Below are 27081 nucleotides of genomic sequence, written 5' to 3'. Positions count from 1 at the left end.
AAGAAAAGAATAAAAAATAAACGCGACCAGACCCACAAGCCTAAACACGTTATAACAAACCGAAAAGCTTCCTACCATCCAGTCGTGAGAAGTCTTAGTTAATTAATAATCTAATCGGATCACGACTCGATGATCAGCAAATGCCACCGCGGCATTTAGTCTAATTGTTCTAATCCGGCTACGCTATGCGGATCTTGCTTCTGGGTCAATGTGGAGACATATTGTGTGTTCATTGTTGTGTGGACCATGCAGAACATATTTTGTTTGGCATAAACACAGGTGTGAGAAATTCACTGGGCAGAGACTCCACGAATCCCTGTTCTAAAATAAATTAAAAAAAATAGAGACTCCACGGAACCCTGTTCCAAACTAAATGTAACCTAGACAGTGTAAAAGCTTAAAAGAAATTCAATTTTCGATATAGGAATATCGAAATCCATAGAGTAATTAAATTTAATTAAAAACAAGTTAAATACCTATCAATTTCTATGATGTCTATACATAAAAGGTAAGGTACCTTTTCAAATGTAATAAAACTAATAAGATTATATTTTTAATAAAAGAATTTTCAAATATTTTTACATAAATTTTATGTGTGGTCTAATAGCACGATTCCCTCTCATCCACTTGTAGACAAAGGGATAAAATTCCAGAGGATCAGTAACATTTTCCAGTGACGATCTTATTCCTATTTTCTAAAGCGATCTTAAAAATATAGTCCTAATGAACTCTCATCAGTTGATGACCATGATCCATAACTATATTTGATGATCCACTACTGTATTTGATGATCCACTTGTATTATTAACTATACTCTTATATAGCAACTCTAATAAGAAATCTAGTAAAATACAATACCTACATTGTATTCCTTAACTCTATATTCATTAGACTACTATTACAAACGTAATTGAACTTTAAATAACTTTTTGACTCAACATTAATCAATGTTACCTTATTAACCATTCAAGGATTTCGTTTACTTGTAAAGATTGTATCAATATTTTCTGTCTTACGGTCTGTTTGTCTGTACACGGACACGATATCGTCAAATGTAACATCTATGTCGTAATACTGAATAGTACTCGTTTATTTATAGCAAATACGACTTAACTCCGCGAGGTCTAAAGGCGATTTTGGTCGGGAGCTATAAAGGGCATAGTTGGAGCTTTATTTAGGAATTCTACCGTGAGGATCGTACGTCCATTCATTCTACTATTCCATTGATAAAGGTCTCAAGGTCAGTAGATACGTGTAACAATATTACAGTAACATAAGCAGATTGAAAAAAGATTACGCGTATTGGCTACTATGTGTATTTTTCTGTAATGCTAGTGACGCTAGACTTCCGATAAAAACTACACTTATGTTCCGATTATCATTGACGTTCAATGATGTTTTTAATAATTTCTGTTTACTTTTTACCAACATTTTATTACTTTTTTTCAAATTCGCATTCCTAAATTGTAATGTTCATGGTGTGAAGCTATCAAACAAACTTAACAGAGCTTATTGGAATTCAATTACGAATTGACGTAGCATTTGGGGTAAAGACGCTTTTTTTATGAGTTTGCGTCTTTAATTATTGCCTAGTTAGTCTCTATAATAAAGAGTATTCACCAACAGACGAACTTTTATCACGCTAATCAAAGTCAAAAACATTACTGAACTTTTACTAACATTACGCTGTTACGCGACACTTAGAACACAATAGATATGAGTCAGCCTATATCCTGGTTCGAAAAGACACTTTTATTTTTCCATCGTGCTCACAGGTAGACAGGTAGATAGATAATCTTCCGTCGTTGGTGGCTTAGCTACCGGTTTTACGTTTATCTAAGGCCTTGGTGTCAAAACACTTTTAAATCCAAACCAAAAAAACTACAAATTACACGATTTCGCGTTCCGATATAAAACTAAATTATTATTTGTCGTCCATATTATTTATTTTTATTTTTTATACCAACGGATGGAAATTCCTTTGTTAAGTTCATTCCCAGCTGTTTAATGTATTCGCATGCGTATGCGCATTTACCTGCGCATAATTTTTGCATATTTTGTTAAAAACATCAAATCTGAAGTACCGATGTTGTGGCACTCATATTAATCCCCACATCCCTTTGCGATGTAGGTTTAATTTGTTTGTTTTGAATACATGTGTCCTTCTAATTATTGTTTTATTTTCTGCTATATTATTTTGAGTCGTCATTTGTAATGGTTGTCTGAGATAAGATATATTTACAGAATCTCACATAACTTTTAATTTAAATTACTATTATTTCAAATTTGAATTAGATAAAAAAATTAAAAAATACATCAAATTTTTAAATAACAATTGAATACACCTACCTTCCATATTTGTATATACGAGTACTACGCATAGTACAAATCTGTAAATAATTTTTTTGTATGTCCTTTAAAAAGTACATAGTAATATTAGATATTTCGGCCGTGATCACAGCAGTTCAGCGTGCAAGTCGTTACCCCATTAAGTCTTAGTATGTCAGGCCGTGCACAGTCCACGTGTGCTCGGAATAATTAGCCAGATATAAGCAGGCTACGCTTTATACAGCCAGCAATGTTTCGTCTCATGTTTTCTCAAATTTCAATCCTTAAATAGCTGCACCTATCAAAATTTTTCAGTTTTAACTTTAATTGTTTCTTTAAAAGCCCTCCAAAGTCTCCCCTACTTCGTTCACCTTGATTGCCACATACTAACGTCATATGTTGATGATGTCCTGTAAAAAGGACAATAGCAATTTTCATCACTTTTCTGACAAATGATTCTTTCACCCCTAAAAATATCTAAAATTATTGCTTAAACTTTCAACCTTCTCAGAATACTGTAAACTAATTTGTAAACACCAGATGACACGCAATAATATTAAGCAAAGCCATAAAACATCGTTATTATTTGCTAGGTTCGCAGTTAATAGGATATTTTGTATGGAGTTGCACGTCTGTTTACATTTACTAAGTAGGCTTTGACGGGTCTGAATCATGACATGATGCAAGCTACTTAGTTCGAAACGCGGTGGTTCTAGCAAAAACTGTCGGTTCTTGTACAATAGCCCTAAGTAGAATATCATAGGCTGGTTACGCACTTATCAATTCTTATTTAAATATTTTTGGTATAATGTCATATTATATATAATGTCTCATTATACAGTTTTCACGTTGTTTTATTGTTTCAGACCTTGCACATAACATCGTAGCAAGTTAAGTTAAATGCCAATCTTAAAGTTGTTAGGTAAAACACAAAAAGTTTCATCAAAATCGGTTTATTTTTTTTTTTGTAAGATTGTGAAACAAACATAAGAAAAAAAAATGTGTTGTATTGATATTCAGATCAAGTTAAAAATGCTGCTGTGTTCTGATTTAAAAAGTATGTTAAGTCACTTATACCTAAGAAGCGCTTCAAATTAGACCTCTAATGCATATGAATCGACCTCCACTAGAATTCCTATTATATTTGAGGAACTACAAATGTCCATAGACAGTTATTACTAAAAATTAAGTAATCCTTATATATTACATTAAAAGGTGTTATCTTAAAGTTGTACATTTATTTATTACATATTAAAATATCAAAGCAATATAAACATTAAAAATAAAAATAAAAGACATAAAGCATTTATCTCGATACTAATTTGCAATGTAAAACAAACATACATAAGCGAAAGGAAAAGGATACATGAGACAGTTTTTAGGGTTCCGTACGAAAATACTAAAAACAGGACATCATTACTAAGCCACCACTGTCAGTCCGTTTGTACGTCTGTCACAGGATTCTATATCTTTATATAGACCGTAATTTATATACTTAACATTTCCACAATGCGCATAGGTTCACGTATTTCTATCGTTGCGTTACTAACAAATACTAAAAATAAAAAGTTTGTAATTTGGTGGTACGGAACCAACCGTGTGTGGGTTCGACTCGCACTTCGCCAATTATTTAAATAACACTTGTATCTGGATGAAGTGCTAAAATATTCAGCTTCAAGTTTATGACTTTATGCATAACGACTTATTTTATAATGCACTAACATTAACTAAGATTAATTAAAATTTGTAATTAAGATGATATATTGTAATGTCAAGCGGCACATAAATAATTAAGCATTAAAAGTTAATGTTAAAAAACTGTTAAAAAACAATTTAAAACTTTGGAACCTGTTCATACAATAAATATGAAGCTAAGAATTCCTTTAATTATTGTATGATCGCAGTTTTACCAAAAAGTAGTCCAGCAGTTTCGAGATAAAAAGTCAGTTCATAATAATCACATTAATTTGTCATATACATACAATCCTACATCAGTAAAGTTGAATTTTAAAATGAGTAGCTACCAGATTTTTATAAAAAGTATTTAAAAAAGATGTGACTATTTTAGACTTAAATGAAAAATGTCATAAAACATAACTAATGACGCAATTACTAGTTATTACCAGATATTTCACATTAAATTGTTTTTATCAATACGCATGTATTAGAATCCAATTATTAAAATAACTGCTATTTATTATGTAGATGCGGATTTAAATCCGGTAGCGGCCGAAGCCGCGCCGACCGTCCATTCAAACATTTAAATTCGTCCGACGGAAATATCACGCGGCGATAAATTATTTACGACCTTAAAAAACACTTAAAAATACCAAAATCCATTTCCATTCATAAGTTTAAACGGAATACTGACTCCCACCACACGAGCGACGCTCATAAAACCTGTTTAGATTTTGATAATTTTATTAACGATCGAATGCAAGGCACGCGGAGTGCGAGAGAACCCTAAAGTCTCATATATTACGGCATTAACACAAATTATACAAGTTTAGAGCCACAACATAGAGCGTGGGCGTCTTAATGTTCGAATGTGTCGTCTGTAATTATTACGATCCAGGGAACTTTAATGTCTTCGAAATGTCGCATTCTTTATGACAATAGAATCTAAACTAGATCCGTCCGATCTATTTATTTGTATCACAACAAAATTTTGTTTCAAACTATAATTTATCGGTCACTCCGGTGGAATGCGATGATCTAAAACGGCCATAAAACGGTGAGATGTGACACGACAATAGTGAGGGACTCTGTCATAAAATAATATAAATTACCGGTCGTTCGAGCAAGAGTTCGAGAATTAGTGTTGTGACGATACGCACTACAGCTCGCTGCTCGCTGTAATTATTGTTGTCCATTCACTTTACGTCATTACACGGTTCTAAGTCGTATGTGTAGTCACATTTGTAGAAACGTCGCCGGCGCAGTATGTGGCGTAAATAATTCCTTTACCCGGCCCGACGTTCATTAGGGGCACATTGTCTCATTCGGCCAGATTTTAATGGCGTTACCTTCAAAATTTTATTACGACGATTTGGTGCAATTACATAAATTGTACTCGTTCGGGAACGGTCGTTGGGTTTGAGATTGTCGGCTCGGGACGTGTTTGTTTCGGCCTCCGTTGGAAAGAAGTGCTAAACCGTAAATCATTACATATTGCACCATTAGAGGCCGCTTATAACAACAATATCTACAAGTGATCCGCTAATCGTCCGTCACTTTGATCTTTAGAAACGTTAACGCCTCAAATTATTAGTACAAACACGAGGGAGACTGAGGCCGTTTATTGCTACACAGCGAATCAATTGTACAAACTGCTTTCGGACACTAATAGAAAGAAAACGAACCTTTCATTGCGTCAGCGCGCAGATTAATTAAACTTCTTACGACGAACACTTCCATTTAAGACTCGCCGGAGTAAAGCACTTTAATTAGTAGTTTTCCATTTGTCGGACACCTGGTAAAAGCCATTTGACTTATTAGCTGAATGTCGTCCCACATTAGACAGAACTCATACAATTATACACCTTATTCTGTTCGTACTGGGTGTAAATTAGTGATACATTGTTAAGTCGTAGTGCTGTTTTATGAAGATGGGTAAAGTTTTCAGGGCGATCCTATTGGTCGCCGGAGTGTTAACGCAAGCATCACGAGTACATTTTCAAATAGTTGTTGCTATAATTTGATAGTCTTTACGTAGTTTCTGACTTGTAAATTAACTTATATTATTTGTCTTCGGATGCGTGTGCTAATTTATTTTTTAGGTTTTTAACGGTTTCATCATGTGCTTTAATATCACGACGGCGTGTGAGGTTTTGTAAATAGGCATTAACATCAATTTTTACATGGTTATACACTTTTTGACATTACATCAGTCAACTGGATCTTATGTGTAAGCTATACAAGTATTACTGATCTCATTGCATGGCAGGCTTGTCTGTTCCAATCAGCATGCAATCTTCTCCACATTTTCCAAAATTTATGAACCTAGTATGAAATACTGAAAATCGATCAACTATCTAAACGTGTAAAACAAATCCCAGAATATCAAAAGCTATCTTCGTTAATGGTTTTAAACGGTTTTGTGATCTATTGAAAGCGGTTAGAATGGGTTCGTCCGGGCACTATTAGCGATCATCCTTTATATTTGACGTTCGAATGCATGCTATAATGTCATCTATTCAGTTACTCGTGTCTATTATTGTTCGTTTGAGTTATCAATCTATTCAAATAAATAAAATTTAAGTGTATACTCGTCGACTATTACAAATAACGGAGAATTTCAACGCTTATTTGCTTATTAGCATGACACTAAAACGTAATATCCCGCTTTTGTTAATCTATCTATCTCATTTTTAAAATCGTTGATTTTGTCCGAACTCTTACACATAGGTATAGATTTTTACAGGTATTTACTTAACTTATTACCCTAAAAATATTTAAGATTGTCAGAAAATTAGAATCCGTTCACGCTGCAGACGAGTTAGGTAGTTCCAAATATAGATTGCACTTATTTTCTTATATGAATAAAATTAAATTGTAATGTCAAATGTTTCCTATTTCGTCTGGGGTAACTTATTATACACTTTCTATTAGCAAATTGAAATTCAATTTTGGTTGTTCACTAAACACTTTCGCAAACAATGTCCATGTTACGGTCCACGTAGCCGTAATTTGTCGCGTTACGGTGTCAACCTAATGTCGATAATTAAATTTTCGAAAATATAAATGGCTGTTTTCACTTAATAAGTGTGACACGGCGACGTGCCGCGACATCGGACAATTAGTTGGAGCGTGTTAACGACACGTGTAGGTATCGTAACTTACACATACTCGTATTGAATTGTCTGGTCACTTTAAATATCTTACATGTGCTTAATAGATGTGACACTGATTTACCGAAACTGGAAGCGTGAAATTACATAAGAATATTTTAAGTATGACAAAAAAATATTAAGGAAAGAATTTTGAAAATATATTACCTAAAGTTGAAAGGGGAGAGAAATTGTTCTTTATTTGAACTACTTATACAGACAGATGCGATGGTTCTGAATAGACATAAGATTTTACACTAAACCGATTTAGAAGGAATTTTTACAAGGCCGAGATCCTTAGAAGCCTAATTTTCATCCCAAAAATATTTAGGATTCGCATGTAAAATAGAAAAAACTTGGTCACGTGAACGCGCGTTGCACGATGATCAACGTTCCTAAATACATTCTACATTTCAAATAAGGCAAAATGCGACAATGTACGATTAATATGCTACGAATTGACTTGATTCGAATTAAAAACCGGTACAATCCGTCTTCTTTTCGCCATCTTAATATTCAATCTAAGTACATTTCATTGTACGTACTTAGTTTGACAACAATGTAACTGAACGTGAAAATGACCAGAATATTTAAATAGTTGTAAGTTAATTCGTAGTTCGACTATCTCACTGTATTTTAGTAACTAGTTTAGGCTCTTAAAAAACTTATCTAAATTCAACAGTCAAATGTGAATTTTCATTTTACTTCGAAACTTAAGTAATGATTCAATCGTGATTCTCAGCAAAGGCGGGGTAACGAATTTATTTGATTCACTTTGACTGATTAGGTGTTTCGGTTGAAAATAAACAAAATACTGTCACGCGGTCATTGTCAACTCTACCAATGAGGCTTCGGATTGAAAATGTAAAGTATGCAACAACGGTAAAACTAATTACAGCATTGGTAACGAATCGAACCTATCACGACGCCGGTACCTAGTAACCACCAAAAAAACTATTCGTGAACACATTCAAATCTAGAAAGGAACAAAAAGGTAACATGACAAAGTGTTTTAGATAGTCATTGCTGGTTTATTTCACTGAGCATTCATAGAAATGGTAAAAAACGCACAAAAAGTGGAAGACAGAATGAAGTGACAATATGATTAAGTTTTGTCCAAAGATTAGAATAAAAAGCATTACGTTAAATTATACTTAGTTTGTAATACTTTAGTTTGTAGCTAGTAGCAAGGTTATAAATGTTGACCTTCTGAAGTATAGTCGGGTTTTCAATCTAAAGGATGGACCTCTGATTTATTTGAAGTCATCCATCAAAATTAGAACTTGCTTAAAATGCACCCGAGATTGTTGCATATTTTTTAAAACTTGTGAAAAATCTGAAAATCGAAGAAAAGTTGGGTAAAGTAGCCAAAGTCCATCTCATTCTCATTCTAACATTGGAAGACTGAGACTTGTAGGAACAAATGTGTATAACTGTTTAATATGTATCTGGGTATCGTTGAAATCAACAAAGTATCCGTTGCCAAGAACTTGAGTACTTAAGTATCTAGGCCGTAGCATATCCGTTTTAATACCTTAATGCGATACTTTTTATGTCTGGGGACGGCTCTCTCCAATACCTAAACGAAGCAAAGAGCATCCACCACACTATTTTTGTGTATTAATACTTGCATCTAATGCATCTGTCAATTAAGAAAGGATACCACCGTGCCGGTGATTTTCGAAAACTCAGCGAAAAGCTAAATGTTATATTTTTGGGACTAATCAAAAACGATGACCTTTAAATCTTTATAATCTATTTACACAAAATACTTACGAAAACCCAGATTTGAACAGGGTATAAGATAAATCTCTTTTTAACCCGACAAAATTTAGAGCTCCTAAATCCTAAAATCTAAAAACCGGGAGCCGCACTGAGGAGCTCTAAATGTTTCTTTATCTCGCGTCGATCCGGAACAACAATTTAGGGCGATTTCATCTTGGTGTCGACGTGACAACGTAGGGCCTCAGTACCTACATTGTGGACAAAAACCGATCTCATTTATTTTCACCGGTATCTACAGAACGTGATAGGTAATTTCATACTGCATTTTCTGTTTGACACGCCTTCCAAACACTTTACCCTTTCCACTGTTATTGTTTTGTTGCGTCATCTCCAAAGAATCCCGTAGGTTTATTCGGTTTTTAATAGGTACTTCTGTTCGGGTTGCACTGGTTATATCGTGATTACTTCAGCTACTTGAAGTTTTTCTATCTGGAATACAGCTCTTTTAAATTATTAATGTTACTTTTCTAACATTTTGATGGAATCAAAAACCAATTTTGGAATCAATCTTCATTGTTCTCCTAGATCATCGATTAACGTTTGTTCTGAGCAGATGTTGCCTCTAACAATGACCGGATTTATGAAATATCCCAATTAGTTCCAAATGCGGCAAAATGTACACACATGTGACATTATCACTATTTTGTCTTATTGTTGCGCGTAAATATGAACCCACACAATTTGGGGAATTTGTTATAATCCGCGCCGACTCCATTGTGATGCATTGTTATACGGAGAGCGGAATAGTCAAGGGGAGAGAAATCGGGTGCATCAATACGACTATAATAATTTGCGGATTTCGAAAAACATTGATTGATCTTAAATATTCGCAAACATTTGGGAATTTGGTATCGATCCGCGCTCCGGTGGGATGGAGCGATCGTGAAATGCGCGAGCATCAATGCAGTCATTAAAACGTACCGTGAATAAATTAAGGCGCGGTCATATAGTACAGGTGGAGCGGACGCTCCGGGCGAAGGGCTGGGAGTCGTTCAGACCGCGGTGCGCGCTCGGAGCCGCGTCGGTCGTGTCGAACCGCGGAGTTATTAATAATCCGCATTCACGGGCCGCACGAGCGAGCGACCGGCTCGCGACGACATTCCATCGCATTGTCCCGACCCGCTCCGCCCGCGACACTTTTGTCTATTCACACCAATAAATCACCTCCTCCGGACCGATGCGAGCATTATTTACCTCTAACGATCGCACTACATCGATTAATTAGTGTAACACTACAGATAAGATAGCGGGGAAAGCGATCGCTTTCAATTTCCTCTCGAGGGGCACTCGGCGTAAAGTGCGCGTTAAGTGCGGACAATCGGAGATAAAACGTGCGAGACGAGACTCGCCCTTAATCCGGTGATCGAAGATTGCGAGAAAACGTTTTGTCGTGGGGTGCGTCCGATCGGCTTTGTTTGGGAGCTAGCTCCTAATTTGATTGCCGCAGTCGCCACTTGACGTGGGCGAGCGGCCGATACGTGGATATCTAATTAAACCTATAAGATGCTAATGGGGGTCACTCATCGCGGAGAGGTCATATCGTCTTCATTTTTTATCATCTTAATGACTCTGGTTTTATTCGATGCTATTTCTTCATAGTGACCGTCTTCCACAATCTTAATGATTCCAACGATCCCTTGTAATGTAATCAACGGGTGATTATTGGAAGAAACGTGTTGCATCGGATTTGTGATAATCGCTTCGAAGCAACTAGTTCTGCACTTGGATTTCAATAATAATTTATGTTATAATGTCCTTAGCTGTTATGTTAAATGTTCGCGGGAAATCTAAACTGATATGCAATATGATACGATGTGAGAATTATTAAACAGTCGCGTCGTTTCGCGGGCATATACTTGCAAATTAATACAAAGTACTATCTCCTTTTATTGAATAGCCGATGAGCAGTCGCCACACGCGATGAAAACTTGCCCAGACGCAATGTCGTAGATACGATGCGAGCGTTTTAAATTGATTGTAATGTGAATGTGTTTTGAACAACTGTGATTCGAGTCAGGAACCTCTTCTGGCTTTCATTAGTTCACATGGTCATTCCTCTTTGACCTCGCAATGAGAATGTGTCCGCTCACACAATTTCCTTACACTGCTATATTAACGACATCATAAGGTTATCAAATGAGTGTGAGAGAAAGCATCCAAGTATCCTATCTCCATAACATTTGCACAAACATAGATAAGTATTTCTTGCTATGTCCTTTAAGCTCATATTATTTGTATCAATGTCATCGTTGCATTCACTCAAGAACTTCTTTCTTTCCTCTTTACAATAATCTTCAGGTCGAACTCCTGTTACATTGAGTTCTGTTCCATGAGTAGCGTTGACTGCTCAACATCAAGTAGTGTGCTAGTTCTATAACATAAAATATCATTCTTACTTAATTAGTGATATTCTTCATTACGCTAAATACAAATATTGTTCGGAAATTAACAATAAAACCTACCGAATGGCACCCAGCTACGTGGTGGGTCACACTCCCCAGAAACAATGCACACCTGTGGAATATTAATCCGATTTACAAAACATAAGAGACGCCTAAAGCCAAATACTTATCTATAACATCGACCTGGTTAATATGTTTATTAAATTATATCGATGGCAAAAAGCGTTTAGCTCAAGGGAGTAATTAACGGAATGAGGTTTAACAGATTAAATCGGCAGCTTTAATTATTGGGTCAGCTCTGGACCAAAGTCCTGTTTGGCCTTATAAAACGTGTACGAAACCATGAATATACATTAAGATATGGTGGCGATATCTAATTTACCTAGCTACGAGTTTATTAGCGCCTTTACCGGTAAATAATGGTATCATTAAAAATATGCTTAAGCTTAAACGCTTTCTACTCTCACACTATAAATCACACCTACATATGAAACATTAAAGATTTATCTACTTTAAAGAGAATCGAACCCGAAACACTACAAAGCAGACTGATACTATACTATTTGATGAAATGTGATCACAAATTCTACCTTATAGTCCAAATGCATTCATGCATGGACCTTCATTGCTTCCTTGGACTAAAATTTTATTTAAGCATTATCTTATAAATTTTGTATCAACTTAAACCTTCGGAAGACAACAGTACAAACAAAATTGTCGGTAGCACGGTTGTGCTCGAACTAGAACAACTGTTTTTAAAAATGTAAATACTTTTGTTACTGTTGAATAATAAGTTAGAATTGGGGTCAAATCTTATTGATTGGTGAACAAAAATTGTTGGATAAAAAGGGCATGGGAGGCGAGGTTCGGCTTTCGAAATAATCGACTTTGCATATCAATACGCGTTTTAATATCGATATGCATCATTACGTTTAATTGTACTTCCTGAATTCGCTCCATATCTTTTCATTACTGCATTAATTTGAATGCTTAATCAATTTAAGGGACCACTATGGCATTAAGGTGCTGTTCAATATTTATAATCACGAGTACGTTAGTTACATGTCAATTAATGTTACACTGGAAAATAATTGACGTAAAAACGTTAGCGATCGTGCAATAAAATAATGGCGGAGATTGCCTTATATGATTCGGTCGAGGCGGCTCTACCAAAAGTAGTTCTGCGTTTTTTGTCGACAACCCCGAGTGTACGGCTAATTTGTTTAAACTATTGAGTTTAAACTAGCTTTACCACGCGGTGCCGTATGCATGTACCTCAAAGGTTATTCAGATTTAATGCTGGAACGTTGTAAGACAAGAAACTAACAAACCGGATAGGATTATTTCGGATTTATTTTCACTTATCAACTTACAGACGGGTCAAAATTTTATAAGGTTATAAAAGACAATTATTATAAAATTAAAGGCAAGCATTATATTTAGTATAGAGAAATATCAAACATAGAGGCAGTGTACGAGATGACTCGATTTTATTATGATGATAAAATTGTCCTGTCCCAGTTCCAACGCCTTCTGGCGTTTAATAACCCTACACAATACCAAACTGGGAGTGTATAGGCTGATTCTCAATACCTAACATGGACGCTAAAATCAAGATTTAATTAAACCAATAGTCCCGTCCTCTGAGTCATTTATCATCGATTGGAGATACGCCATGCCGACTGTACCATACAATATTGATTGAGCAGCCAATTACAAAAGATTAAAAAAAAACACATTCCCTCGAGACATTATGGTGCCTACCAAAATCAGATTACATCTTCGCGCATTTGTCCCCGAAATGAATACCACCAACCGTCACAGAAATCTGTTCAAAAGTGTTAAATCGGTTAATATAATGATGATGGATGCCGTCCCGACCAAACAGCCCACAGCGGGGGTGTTTTACCCCACTATACAAATAAAGTATTTTTATTATTAACTAGCTCGCCGTCCTGCTCGCGCGCATAACCATTATCATACCCTCTCCCTTGCACCATTTAATCGAAATCATATTTCTGTTTTGTCATTATGGTATCACGTTTAGAGAGTTCCTCTCCTTTGTCCCGTATTTCGAATCGCTGGTTTCTTGTTTCCAATGCAGCTTCGGTTCTTGTTTTCTTTTTTGATAAGTCACCATTAAGATATACGAGACCTTTAGTGGATAAGCGGCCAGCCTTCATTTTACATTTGATTAAAGTAAACTTTCGCGAACAATTGAGGTGTCTTCGTTTCGGTCGGTCGGCGCCATCTGTCGAGCAGTAGGGGAAAGTGCTTTTTACGTGTTTACCTTAGAACTGCTTCCTATGAATGGAGCCGCGTCTAATAAAAAAGGTGCAACCGTGTCAAAATCAGACAATATTGTTTAAAATCTAAGACAGACGCATATGAGTTCCTTTCATCATCACGGCTTACCTGTGGGAGTTCACAAAAAACACCGCAGGTAGCCCATTTGTTTGTTATTAATTCTCGCGTCGAATCTCGTTTTTTTTCACCGACCACTTTAATACAGTAAGAATATTAATTATAATTATAAACGGGCTCGTCGCGTTCGTTGTTGGCGTTGGAACCTTTGGTTTTGGTTCTAAATTTAAATCTGATCATTTATCATGCGACATTGTCGTTTTTATCTCGGATTGTTATTTTTTGTGTATAATTTATAGTTTATATCGAAGCCTAACTCCAGAGTGGAGTGGGTGCGTTGTATTATCGTAGCTGATTAGGTAACCGCACTTGTGTAAGTATAGATCATTCTGTGGAGTGCAATGTTTCCACTTCATGTGTAGTTTATTTGTTTTTCGAGCTCTCGTCTTCATTTATGTCAAGTGGGTACGATTATAATAATTTTGGCCAATCGCGTATAGAATATGCTAAGTCAATGTAAATAATATGCATCCTGGCGCCTAACCGCAGTGGATTAAAATGCAGAAAGCAAAGGCAATCTTTCTTTATTTATCAATTCGCAGGCATTCTTGGCGTCGGTTCGATTAGACGGGCGTGCCTGCGCGTATGGATCATAAGTGTTTTGATACGTGCGCATTCTTTCCTCTTACACAATTACGTAGTGTAAGTGTACGTAGAGGCTGTCCAGCTAGTTGCTAAGTATTATTCTTAGTCGGTTAGTGCGTTCAGAAAGCGTGCGCGGGCGTTTCCGATAATTCGCCGGCGACGCGGCCCGGCGCCGGCGCACTTACCGTAACACCTCGTTCGTTTCGATGCTTTTGTACGTTTGTTGTTTTGTAAGGATTTATTGCGCGGAGTTTGTTGTGTTAACGGATTTTTGATATACTTATCTACGGCTGGTAATGCAGTATTCTGTGCTCGGTTCGATTGAGTTTTCAAGTTTTATTGTTTGTACGGTTTAATGCCAACTCTTCGCTAGTACTTATTTATCTTTCTTATCTTAAACATGGAAATGCGTCGCATTTGTGATCCATCTTAGATTAAAATCATCATTCTGATTCAAGTTTCTTCTTTACATGATTTTCAGATTATGCTATTTGACATCCCTAAAACAAAATGTTTGGACGTAATAAATCTAATATCACAACTGAATCCAAATGTATTCAACGTCTGTATAATTGAATCCACCTGGAGCAGATTCATGACTAACCTATTCTATTTTATTTTGTATCTATTTTATTTTAGACTATATAATTCGAGGACGTTATTCTCGTAAAAGTAAAAATGGATTTGAATTATCATTGCCTTTTTATAGGACACAGTTGCGAAATATGAAGAGCCCATACGTTGTTTTACGACTCGAATCCAGGGCAAGTTACTTAATACCAACATTTAGTATCGACTATCAATGGCGTAAATAGAATGCAAGCCGGTGCATGGCGGTGCAGCGATAGAGCCCATATGCCCTCGAGTTTTTATCGCACAACAAAAATTAAGGCCTTATTTTCTCAGTATCTTGATTTTAGACTTTCGACTCACCTTGACAGAATTCCCTAAGACCTTAGCACTTTTCGTTATCACGATATGCACTAAATCGTGATCGTGACAAATTGGAATTGAAGATTTATCGACATCCTTGACTTATTCAGATTTTTAAACAATGCCTATTTAGTTCGACATTTGTTAAAAGTGTACCGCAATAAATATCACTTTAAATAGCTTGTTAGGTTCGTAGAACGGTAATAACTTAGGTATTAAGGGTCACCGTTAGCTCTTTGGCTAATGTATCACGATCTAAACATTAAGTGTAAAGTTAAACTCGGTTGTCTGTAGAAAGCGGTTCTGCGATTTTTGATTTATTCTGTACCATGAGTATAAAGCAATTACAATTTCTTATCATATACGTTGAAGTTACTAAGTGTGATGATCGAAAAGTTAATTCATAGGAAGTTCTTAGTAATATAAGACCTTTACGTTATTTTTTGAGATCTAATTTAGTCTTTTGCAAAAATAGTGTTATATAAATTAATATGACTTTACCGTAAAACAATAAAAAACGATTAGAACATGTTATGTCAAATGTAGCCATAAAACTCAATAAAAACCAAAAGCAAGCGACAGTTGCGAAGCATCGAAGCCGCTAATAACGCATCTGTCTTGACTCTGTGATGTGAGAATCCAAGAAAAACGTTTAGAGACGACTAAATAAATAAAAGATGGCGGGCGAAGCTCGCGATTCTCAAATTGAATATTAGATTGAAATTACGCGCTCGGGCGGCTCTCTCCTCCGCCTTTTGTTACCAGTGATACATAAAGCGCGCGCGCATACAAACACAGTAATAAGAATTTTAAATTAGCATTCTTTTTGTGTTCCACGCCACCCCAACCCACTCCGCACCCCACTGTCTTAATAATATGGAGAAATTGAGTTGTTATACACCCTTTTCGGAGGAGGCGCGGGTGCAGCGGCACACCTCGCGAAGAAGCCGTTTTGTAATTGAATTTAGATATTCTTTCCCCGGATATAACGACGGGGAGGTTGGGCCCGCTAGTTCCGCGAATGGAGTACATACATGTAAATGCTGATATGAAATTCTCGCTGTGACGATGTCTCGTGTTATTATTGCGAGCGTTTTATACATAACTCCCTCCGTTCTGACAGACGTAAGGGTGAAAACGTTTTATTTATTGTTTGAGATTTGATATTCAAGATCTTATATTAATCGTGTAATGAGGTATCCATTTTAGGTAGGCATGTATTATAATGGGGTTGATGACCTCTATGTTTCGACTGTTATTGACTGCAATTTGTTTTTTTATACTTATATTACGGAAACGCATACATTTTTGCCACTAACAGCTACCCATCCAACTCCTGAACGCGCGCGACATTACTTAACTTTGTAGTTTACCACCTACACCAGGCGCGATCTATTAACCCTACGACTCTCATTAATCATAAAATATTTGATAATTAAATATAATACACCTACTTAATAAGGTATGATAATTGTATAAATGGTTTCAGTTATATGTCTAGAGTTTTTTCTATTAATGGTAGATACAGGAAATCCTAGTTTTTCTGGACTATGTTATATACGGCAAAAGTTAATCATCACCTCAAATTGTCATTTTAAATTAAAACACAAAAATCTTAACAATGTTAGATAATCACGCTCTTTACTAAGTACAATTAGAGCAGGCACAGGACAACCTAGTATGAGTCCATATAATATACGGAACAAGCATCACCTTGAAATTGCGTTTGAAAATGAAACAAAATGTAAATATGTATAGTGCTAAAGAATTATACATAAGTCATAATAATGTGTATTTTCTTCAAAATATTTTCTTTTCCCTTAATTTGTCACATTACATTACTTCCCAGAATTTGATCCTTATAAGCAACACGATCAGATAGTAGAATAATATATATATTTTTTTTCAAAATGAACTCGTTCGATTCCCGGCTAAAGTAATAAATTAGTTTTATTTTTTAACAAAATCGGCCTCGTATTTCAGCATTTTCCGCTAATCCTTATAGTTTCGGATTTGGCCCTGAAGGACCGGTTGAAAAATTCACCCTGTACAATCACGCTTGAACATATACGCTTTACTCCCATAAGCATGTTAGAGCATTCAAATTTGACGGGGACACAACGAACTAATGGACACAATGTTACCCGAAATAAGTTCTATTAATTTGATCAGCCTTCCGAGAAGCAGATAGCATGATATGGTATGTAATTACAGGAGGCTATTAACATCGTCCGTGTACAAACATGGCGGATGATTGCTGGTTTCGTTTTAATTGCGCACGCGCATCCCATCGGTACTAACGTTGGCACCGTGAGAATCTCGATCGGTATTGATTTTTGGATTATTAGATTAGATAACTACATATACGACATATGTGTGTGTGTATTGCACACATGAAAAGTACCTTCGATTAAACTAATACCCATATTACTCGTAGATACCTGACTTTCTTGCTTATGCTATACATATAACTATGATTTATAGGGTACATGAAGAACCTAAGGAAATGTTACAAATTTACCTTCAAAGGTTACCAAGTACAGTGACCGAAATTATATAGAAATACTTTAAATCTGATAATAAATGTCCACATTTATAACAGCTTATTTCCATCTCATAAAAATAAATAAATTGTCTATTAATAGTTACTGTAAGAACTTTAAATAATTTATGAATATAACAGAAATAGTGTATTATACCTATACGTCGATGTTATTGTTCGATAAATATGCGAATAGACAATTTATTGCCTTCATAATGTAATTAAAATTTATGGACATTGTAATAATTAATATTTATGTAGTTACTATCGTATCCATCATTAGATAAATAATTCTTTTATATGATTAAGTATCGCTCCGACCTGTTGTACTTTAAGCTTGGAGGTAATTGTTCTAACATTGTCGTTATAAGTCATTATCGGTTTGACTGAGAAATTACCACAATCTCAGACTTTAATTTAATATCACTTTTGAGACAAAGGATTTTACCAACTCCATGTTTAAGTCGTTTTGTTTGTATAATCGGCTGAACTAAACACACTCGTAATTACCGACAAAAAAATAATCATTCAAATTATCATTAATGACACATTCTAGCGGCCGTAGTCGGCGTCACGCTCATCTGAGGAATAAGATTAAAACTAATTCGAGGTCTTCCAAATTATAGGCGTAGTACGGCGGATGTCGCCGCTGCAGCGGCGCCGGGGCAGCCGAAAACCGCACGTCATTGTTTTTTGTGGTGCGGCCTTAGGCGCCTCTGCATCCGATCCGACCTCGATCCGAACGCTAATTAATTATTTCACATGTATCGATCATTAATTACGACCGTCCGACCGATACCGTCCACCCGTTATCTTTTAATGACGCTCGGCAATTTGTCGATCGTAATTATCCCACAAATCACACGTACAAAAACTGTGTATAATGATTTAAAAATTTAACACGATCGAGGCATTATCCCGCGCGCATTAATAGCAGAAAGCATCGAGATCGAATCAATCTTAATCTCGTACGAAACGTAATCCAGATTTATTTATGACGGAGGAGCGCGTGTGCTATTATGCTCGTCTGCGGCAATTTGCCTCGGAAATTGTCTTAATCGGCCGCTCAAGGGACTATTTATGTATAATTATTTCCAAATTCGACGCTCCGTTTGATGCCTTTCCGCTCTCTTTGAGGTGGTTCGACAAAAAAGTCATCTGTTGCAACAATTAAGTGAGGAAAAAATAGAAATAAGTATCGAAGGGTCCGCAATAATTACAGGCGCAAATTGACGGTTCCTAAGCAGACTGTGGCGCCTGCCAACTTACCTGCCTCACCAGCGCTGAAACCAAAAGAAACACTAATTAAATAACTGATCAAATATAAAATAAATTATAAAAAGTCAATAATATAATCATAATCATGAATCATTGCATAGTCCACATCGGAAATGCCTGATTTCTAAAGCCACAGTATGAGTAAAAAGCTTTTGCTCGCGATTTTGTTTATGTGGTAGTTAATATCTTACACTGTATATCTTAGTGTGTGCGTACAACTGACCAACCATGACTTTATTGTAGTGCGTACTGAATTAAATAAAACGCTAACTTTTTTCTTCACTTAGCTGTTACCTACGGCCTGTAAATAATATCATTGTAACTTTTCTGTTACCGCTGTCATCAGGCTATTTATTCCATAGGCTAACATTTTTAAATTTGTTTATTCCAGACTAAAAAAATATTAGGAAATTATTCGCTTCTTTTTATTTGTCAGTCATCCAATGCATAGACCACGCAAAACTTTAATACAACACATGATCACAAGCAGTAAAACTTATTCACTGTAATACGTTTACAGCTCCTAAACTATAACGCGCTTGTTATTACGGATCTAATAGGAAATAAATGTAATCGTTTTAAAATGGGAGCAATCATGGCACTACATAGTCGCGACAGCCGTTGGGCGCCTAACACAATTATGTTTGAAAGCAAATAAATCATAAAATCATCTCCTTTATAGCCGATCTCGTTTGAAGAACGCCTTGTTATCTCCAAACCATCCCTAATACTGTAGCGTCTTTAGGGGCTAATTAACCGAATTAACGAAATTACGAGTCCCGTTAATGCGTGCGGTTTGAAACCAAATCCCTTTGTAAGTAATTATTCGTAATTTTAATAATTGGAAATAAAGGATTTGTACTTTGTGACTTGTGTGTGAAATTCTACTCTTATTTGTGTTTGACTTATTAGCTATATCAAAAACATTATAAAAAAGAAAGTGATATTGTCAGATAAGATTTATTAAAGGTATTGTTCGAAATTTATCTGAATAGAGGCATAGATAAGGTATAAGAAATCCCTTTTTTCTCTACCTACTTTTAATTCTTCGCTACTATACTTATTTTAATTAAATTATACATCACGTTACATTTTACTGTTTTAACAACACTAACAATGTCATTTATTCAAATAATATTATAACGTATCAATGCATGATCATGCCTTCTTCGTAATAGTATCAGAATGCGTTACTTGGTCATAATTACCTATGTATTTTTATTTTCATTTTTAAATTACATAAACTAGGAAAGTAAAAAATATGAAATAATGTATTTGATAATTTTTACAGTTTCCCAATTTTTATACTCGTCTGTGCAATTAGTTAATTAAATTGAATACCGTTCGATTTATAAGAATTGTGGTCTACAGTACATATTAAAAATATGTTTGCTATTACTGTACGAATGCTGTACGAATGTACCTTATGATGTACCTTGTACCACACAGCTTACAAGCGCATCCAGGCAAAAAGAGATTCCCAGGGTTCAGATCCATTACCATTAATGAAGAACTTAAACCCTAACGGTGGACATTGTACCTTACCATGTACCTGTACCTTCCCACGTCTAACGAGGCTACCTCCATTACGTCCGACATTTTACATACATTCCCCTCCGCTTATTATCAAAGTATTAAGTAAATCGTTGCCTTCGGTCAATTTTATTTCCATTAATCGCTTTTCGGTTTTACAGGCTTTGATGCTTTGTTTTTTGTAATGGTCTTCATCTTTAACCGATTATTGACACACTGTTGGACTCTTGGCCCTTTCATTGTCATCCCACTGCTGAGCAAAGTCTCTTAGGTTTAGGGTTTAAGCCAGTCCCACTATGAATGGATCTCTTCTTAGAATGAAAAGCCACAATCTACCACATTTTCGACTTTCTTCCCGGCTTTTTCACCTGATGATTTCCTATTTTTTTTTCTTTTTTTAACGCAAGTAATAATTAATTTCTAATATGAACATAGTTTCGAAAATCTGTCTGCTTGTGATTAAAATGTAATGTTATTGAACCTGAGACCCAGCGTAAGTAGCTAGCTAGTCAAACAAGCTATCACAGCGTTTATAACATTCAGTGATGCTTAATTTTACGCGCTTATATTTTCGAAGAAAGCAAGTACGGAGTAATTATTTAGCAGTGTTGCGGTTTTGTGCGGTGAGCGAACTAATGAGTGGTAATAACGGACGAATATTAATATGGATGTAGTTACTCGGTCTTGTTATGTATCCATCACTATAGGTAAATATGTACCTAAGACATAATATAGCCATTTTGAAACAACCTCCATGATTAAGTATCATCATAAGTAGGTATGCACTTACTTAAACTACAAAATTTAAATACCCAAATTTCTATTTTACCCTTTTAAATGTGTAGGTATGCCAGACATGCCAATCCAATTTGAATCCAAGTTGATAACTGATCTTTGTGAGAGAAAGTGACCACTTAACATTAGATTGAATGTAGGCTCGATTGTTCTATCACTTAACATCGGATAAGCTGCAAGTTTGCTACCACAGATTTTTATAAAAATAAACATTCTGACGTCCGACCGAGAATCGAATCTGGAGACCTGCGTGGCTAACCGGTGCTTCCCGCTATCGGTCACCAGAAACTATTTGCATTCGTTGTTCACGTTTACGAAAGCGTCACATCACATCACTTGACGCTTGTTATCTCATTTCGTTTGCTCTTACCCTAGACCAAAAAAGAAGACTACGCCTACTGGAACATTACCTACATTAAAGTACAACTTTCATTTACGTGTCTGACTGAACGCTTTGTTTGGTTCCGTGATTGTTGCGAATATTAACTTTTTATATAATGTCAAATTATATTTGCACCATTCATTGACACTATGGTATTTATTGAAGCATTCAAGTATTCTGAAGCATTTCATCCTTATAAAACTTAACTGCTTAAATTTAAACTTTTTACTTAACGAAATCAGAATAATTTTCAGTACTACTTTGTGTTGAACGCAGTTAGTATAATTCTGTACACATAGTTCTTATAAGTTCGACAAATATACATTTTCGGATTTTGTTCGAAAAGCGGGATCTATAATTTTTAGTCTCAGTTCTTACCTAACTTCAGAGTATGCCAATTTAAACTTACCCAATAATTTCTCTCCAGTCGTGCTAGAATTAAACGTTATTTATTTAAGTCCCAAGCAGAGGACGCGTCAGTTCTAATAGTAAATTCTTATTTGAAAGTGATCCAGCACGACCGTACGTAAAGCATTCTGATTGAATGTTACAGCTAATTAGAGGATTTATTACTTACTAGCTTTTGTTAGTGACTTTGTATGTGATGCCAATATCTTAATGCTATAACAAAGATTTTTTTTGCTACATAGGTAGGTAGTTGGTAAATAAAGTTAATAAATCATATTATAAAATAAATTATTTAACTTTTTATTTGTGAAATTAAAAAATAAATTAAAATTAGAATTGGGTCAACAGATCAAAAGTTATTCCCTAAATATTTTTTATCTTAGTAATTTTTGTATAGAAATGTAGAGAAAATTAATACGGATTCTAACCCTTTTCTTCTTAGTCTTAGATACTCGCGAACTATCAACCGAGTAAGTTACTAAACAATGATGAGTATATAACCGCCGCGCACGAGGACAGACGCGTTATTTACATACGTACTCGCGGCTACTCGCCTGTACTCGGCGAGTATGTAAACTGACATTAAATAATATCACTGTCAATGTCTGTTACCGCTGTCATCAGTTGTCATTATCCGTAGGTATATTTGTTCACTGCTTATGTCTGTCACAACATGTCATTTAGTCCAATAGGCCACCCAAAATTTATCTTAACTTTAATATAAATAAACTTGTAATTTAAATTCTCTATTATATCTCCAGTCCTTGTTATCGTAGCGAGATGAAATATATACCAGTTCTAAATTAAATCATAAACTTTCAAATTCTAAAAGTTTCGTCAACATCGGTCAAGCCATTTTTGAGTTAAAATCGCTGAAACAGAAACAACTTTATAAGCATAGAAAAGTCTCTTACAATTCTCGCACTTAGCACCTCGATAACTTTCTCTTCAAACAAATAAGTGGGATTAAACACTGATCATACAGATTACTGGTAGATTGGATATTGACAAAGGCATTGGACCCCGGCCCATCAATGTGGGAGCCTCATTAATGAATTGAAAAGCGCACATCTTCATTATGACGAACTTGATAACTATTGTAGACTAATCCAATGCGGGCGGTTTGATTGTGTGTGAGGCGTGCGCTTGTGTGCGTGAGCTAGGGCTGTCACTACTTGAATTCGCATTTATGATCGAAGGGTGGAATAACAGTTTAATATTTGTTTAAATTTAATTATTTTTAGTAACTAGGCAAATAGTATAGGTATATGTTTTTAGAAATTATAAAATAGGTAATGGTAAAAAGTACAAAATCTTGTTCCGAATTAAATCTACTTGAGTTTTGTTCAAACCTACACGCCTATTTGATTTCCACAACTGATAACTTGCCTTTTTTATTAAAATTATAATAAAATTGCACATTTGACCTTTACAATGTTAGATGCCTAAGTAGCTGCAAAACGGACTCATCATTTACCTATTTTCACATTTTTTCATACTTCATTTGAAAATAACAATCTTTTTATTAATGTCAAATTTTAAAATATCTATAAATATGCTGTTTACTTCTTTTCGTACCAAATAAATAATACACGTGTTGTGTAAAAGGTAGGCAAAATTAAATTTGTTCACATTGCCAAATTACAATTTGCTATCAGCAACCCTAACATGTATGGCGACACACGCTACGCCTGTGTGCCGCACACGTCACACTTCCGCCGTAGTTTTCTCACGCTCACACATACATGTTTGTGTATACGTAATTTGCACTCGAATGTGTCCAATGGGTATTTGTGTGTTATCGGAAATTAGTTCTGCCTCGACCATCGGGGTATCGATGGTCACAACACCATTAACGGTGGGAATCACATGCGTATTAAATTCATACGACTTTAACTTTACATAAAAACTAGTGATAGCCTAGTGGTTATAACTCGGCCTTTCGATCGGAGGGTGAGAGGTTCAAATCCCAGGCACAATTTTTCGAAGTAATGTGCGTATAAGAAACTTATTATCACTTACTTAAACGGTGAAGTAAAACATCGTGAGGAAATCTGCATACCTGAGAGATCTTAAAAAAAGTTCTCAAAGGTATGTAAAGTCACCAACGTGCACTTGGCCAGCGCGGTGGACTCTGGCCTAATCCTTCTCATTCTGAGAAGAGACTCGTACCCAGCAGTGGGACAGTAATGGGTTGACGACCACTCAAACATCAAAGTAGACAAAACGAAAATTCCATACTTCGGGCCCTTTGATTTCGCATTTACATTTTAATGACACAGTTTACGCTATCGTGTCAAAATAATGACAGAGTGAAACAGTTGTAAACAAATCCACTTGCCTATAATTCCAACTGGAATCGGCCTACGAATTCCGAAGGACCTGATTCATGTAGGGAAAGAATAATTGGACAAGCGCGAGTCGAACTCGCACGTTGAGGGTTGCGTACCACGAAATTTGCATTTTTTAAATTTTTATTATTTTGGTAACAAATACTGATACAATACATAATAAAATACTTCATAGTAACCATAAAAATAAATGCGAGGAACTGTCTGCCTATTACGGTTCAATAAATAAAGCGAAAACCGCCGAAGTTATTGGTTTATTGTTATGCGTTATGCGATTCTCATTTATTTTCAACTTTTTTTATTTTTAGTATTTGTTTAAATAACGGCAACCTTTCTACATACTGTGAAAAAGTGTCAATCTATTAAGGTTCCAGAAATAGAACCCAGTGACAGACCGAAAGCGAAGTCTTGCTACTAATCCAGGTAAAAGCGAGTTCCGTTTTTACCCTTTTGGTACGGAACCCTAAAAATGAAGTTATGAGAAAATTATAAGCATTATAGACCATTCACCTCCACTCTAATTACCGGCTCTTTGCATAATTTCCATACACATTAGCACTGCGAAATGATCTACAAATTGCTGTTGCAGAGAAAAACCACAATAATTACAGTTGTAATTAATGCCTTTTTACAACGTCATCTAATGACTTGAGGCTTTTTATTTTCTTTTCGTTGTTTATGGAGTTTTCTTCGTTAAGCTCAAAATATTAGCTTACTTGGGATTGCTGAAGTCTGAGATGAACAAAGTTTTACTGAAATTTCTTTTAGTTTTCATCATCATAATTTCTTTCATCTTTGTATACAGTCCTGTCTTACTCTGAATTAACTCAGACCTTTCCGTTGAGAATATGAACTAAATCTGTTTTTTTGAGAATAATTCATAATTGATCTTCATGAAAGTACTTATCTATAAGAACATTTTATAGTAGGTACATATATTTCGGGTCAAAAATTGAGGAAGGTTTTACAATAGTCCTCGGTGTTCATCCAGTGAATATTTTAAATTAATTTACTTAATTAATTAATGATGATCATTACAAGAGTTACAAAATTATATTTTTGAAATGATTTTTAACTTATTTAGTCGACATTAACAAACCACAGGTTAACACAAAATTGAATTTATCTATTCAAACCATAAATAGGTATATAGTTATATTTCTGATTAATTTGAAGCAAATACCTACGCATAAAGTTTTACTACTTAAGCAAATTTATACCCAGAAAGTTGAAGGAAAACGTTGGTTTCAACAAAGCGATCCTTTCATACAAAGTAAATGTCGCTTGTACAAATATTTAGAATATTTGATTATCAAGTCCTCACGTAATATAATTTATCGTAAAATAATTTCAAGGGCTACACTCGACCGTTGCTCTTCAAACATATGGGTGCGGCTTTGAACGTCGCTCAAGGATTTTTGTATAAAAAATCAAATAAGTTTGTACACATTATCATGTACTTTTCGTTAATAAATTTTGGCTAAAATGTCATTGAAGTTCAGTATGTGTGATATCGTTGAATGTACAGTACCCTTACCATGAGTTTTTACGTTTTGACAAATATGACTGTTTTGGTATTTGTTTATGTATTTGCCCATACAAAATCCCTTACCATGAGTTTTTACGTTTTGACAAATATGACTGTTTTGGTATTTGTTTACGTATTTGCCCATACAATTCTAATCAGCGCCCCTAGCGGATTGTATCAGAACTATAGAGTCAGTAAAGTAACATTAAATGTCTAAATTGACAAAATGGCGCTCTATGTTTTGTCTCTCTTTTTTGCGAACATGTGACAGACAAACAGACTTGAGCACTTACTTATTGTTACGTTTACTCAGTCTACTGAAGCAAACGGAACAGAATAATGGATTGAATAAACATGACGTAAAATTGTGGAATGTTCATGGTAAGGGTACAGATATACGAGTAGATAGGTTTTTTGAAATCGAAACGATACACATATATTTATGTTCTTTCTACGTACAATCAGTTAAGATATTTCTTGACTTCTGTACCTTATAATTAAAATAAAAATTTACTTAGAAACATTATTTTATTATAATTAGGTAGCTATATTACATTACTGTATTTTAATTAACTATCATTTACTCGGAATTACTTAATTAAAATTATGTTTGAGCTATAAAAAACCGATCATAATTTCAATTACGAATTTTATATTTTAATGATTTGTTTATTAAAAATTATATTAATAATGAACGTTAAGTACTTTTCTTGCTTTGTAAATTTAATAAATTACTTTTAAATTATTATTAATCATAGTATTAAAAACCCGTTTTGTCATACATACCTATATTCAAAAATATATGCTGTTAATTATTCGACTGCATACCTACTTTATCGATAAATTGCCATCCGGTGTAGGGTTGGGAATAATAATGTGTTAATTTTATTCATTATCTTTCCCACATCCTGTTATTATTCACTCATTAGTCAGTGATTAGTGAATTGTGCAATCAGAGTTAGTCAGTTCGTATGAACT

At 35.1% G+C, this 27081-nt stretch overlaps 2 protein-coding genes across 2 annotated transcripts in view; one reads left to right on the top strand and one right to left on the bottom strand.

The window, feature by feature from the left end:
- LOC140756163 (sodium-coupled monocarboxylate transporter 2) overlaps window positions 1-27081 on the bottom strand; it is a 545697-nt gene that overhangs the window by 384200 nt on the left and 134416 nt on the right. Inside the window, exon 2 of the mRNA XM_073091600.1 lies at window positions 19098-19111. Coding sequence (XP_072947701.1) covers window positions 19098-19111 — 14 coding nt within the window. The remainder of the gene's footprint in view (window positions 1-19097; window positions 19112-27081) is intronic.
- Window positions 1-27081, top strand: part of zfh2 (Zn finger homeodomain 2) — a 167640-nt gene that overhangs the window by 22599 nt on the left and 117960 nt on the right. The window lies entirely within an intron of this gene.

This window comes from Epargyreus clarus, unplaced genomic scaffold, assembly GCF_041222505.1.
Source record: "Epargyreus clarus isolate Ecla_fem2 unplaced genomic scaffold, WU_Ecla_fem_2.2 ptg000034l, whole genome shotgun sequence".
In the NCBI taxonomy this organism is placed as follows: domain Eukaryota; kingdom Metazoa; phylum Arthropoda; class Insecta; order Lepidoptera; family Hesperiidae; genus Epargyreus; species Epargyreus clarus.
This window is presented reverse-complemented; position numbering and strand designations above follow the sequence as displayed.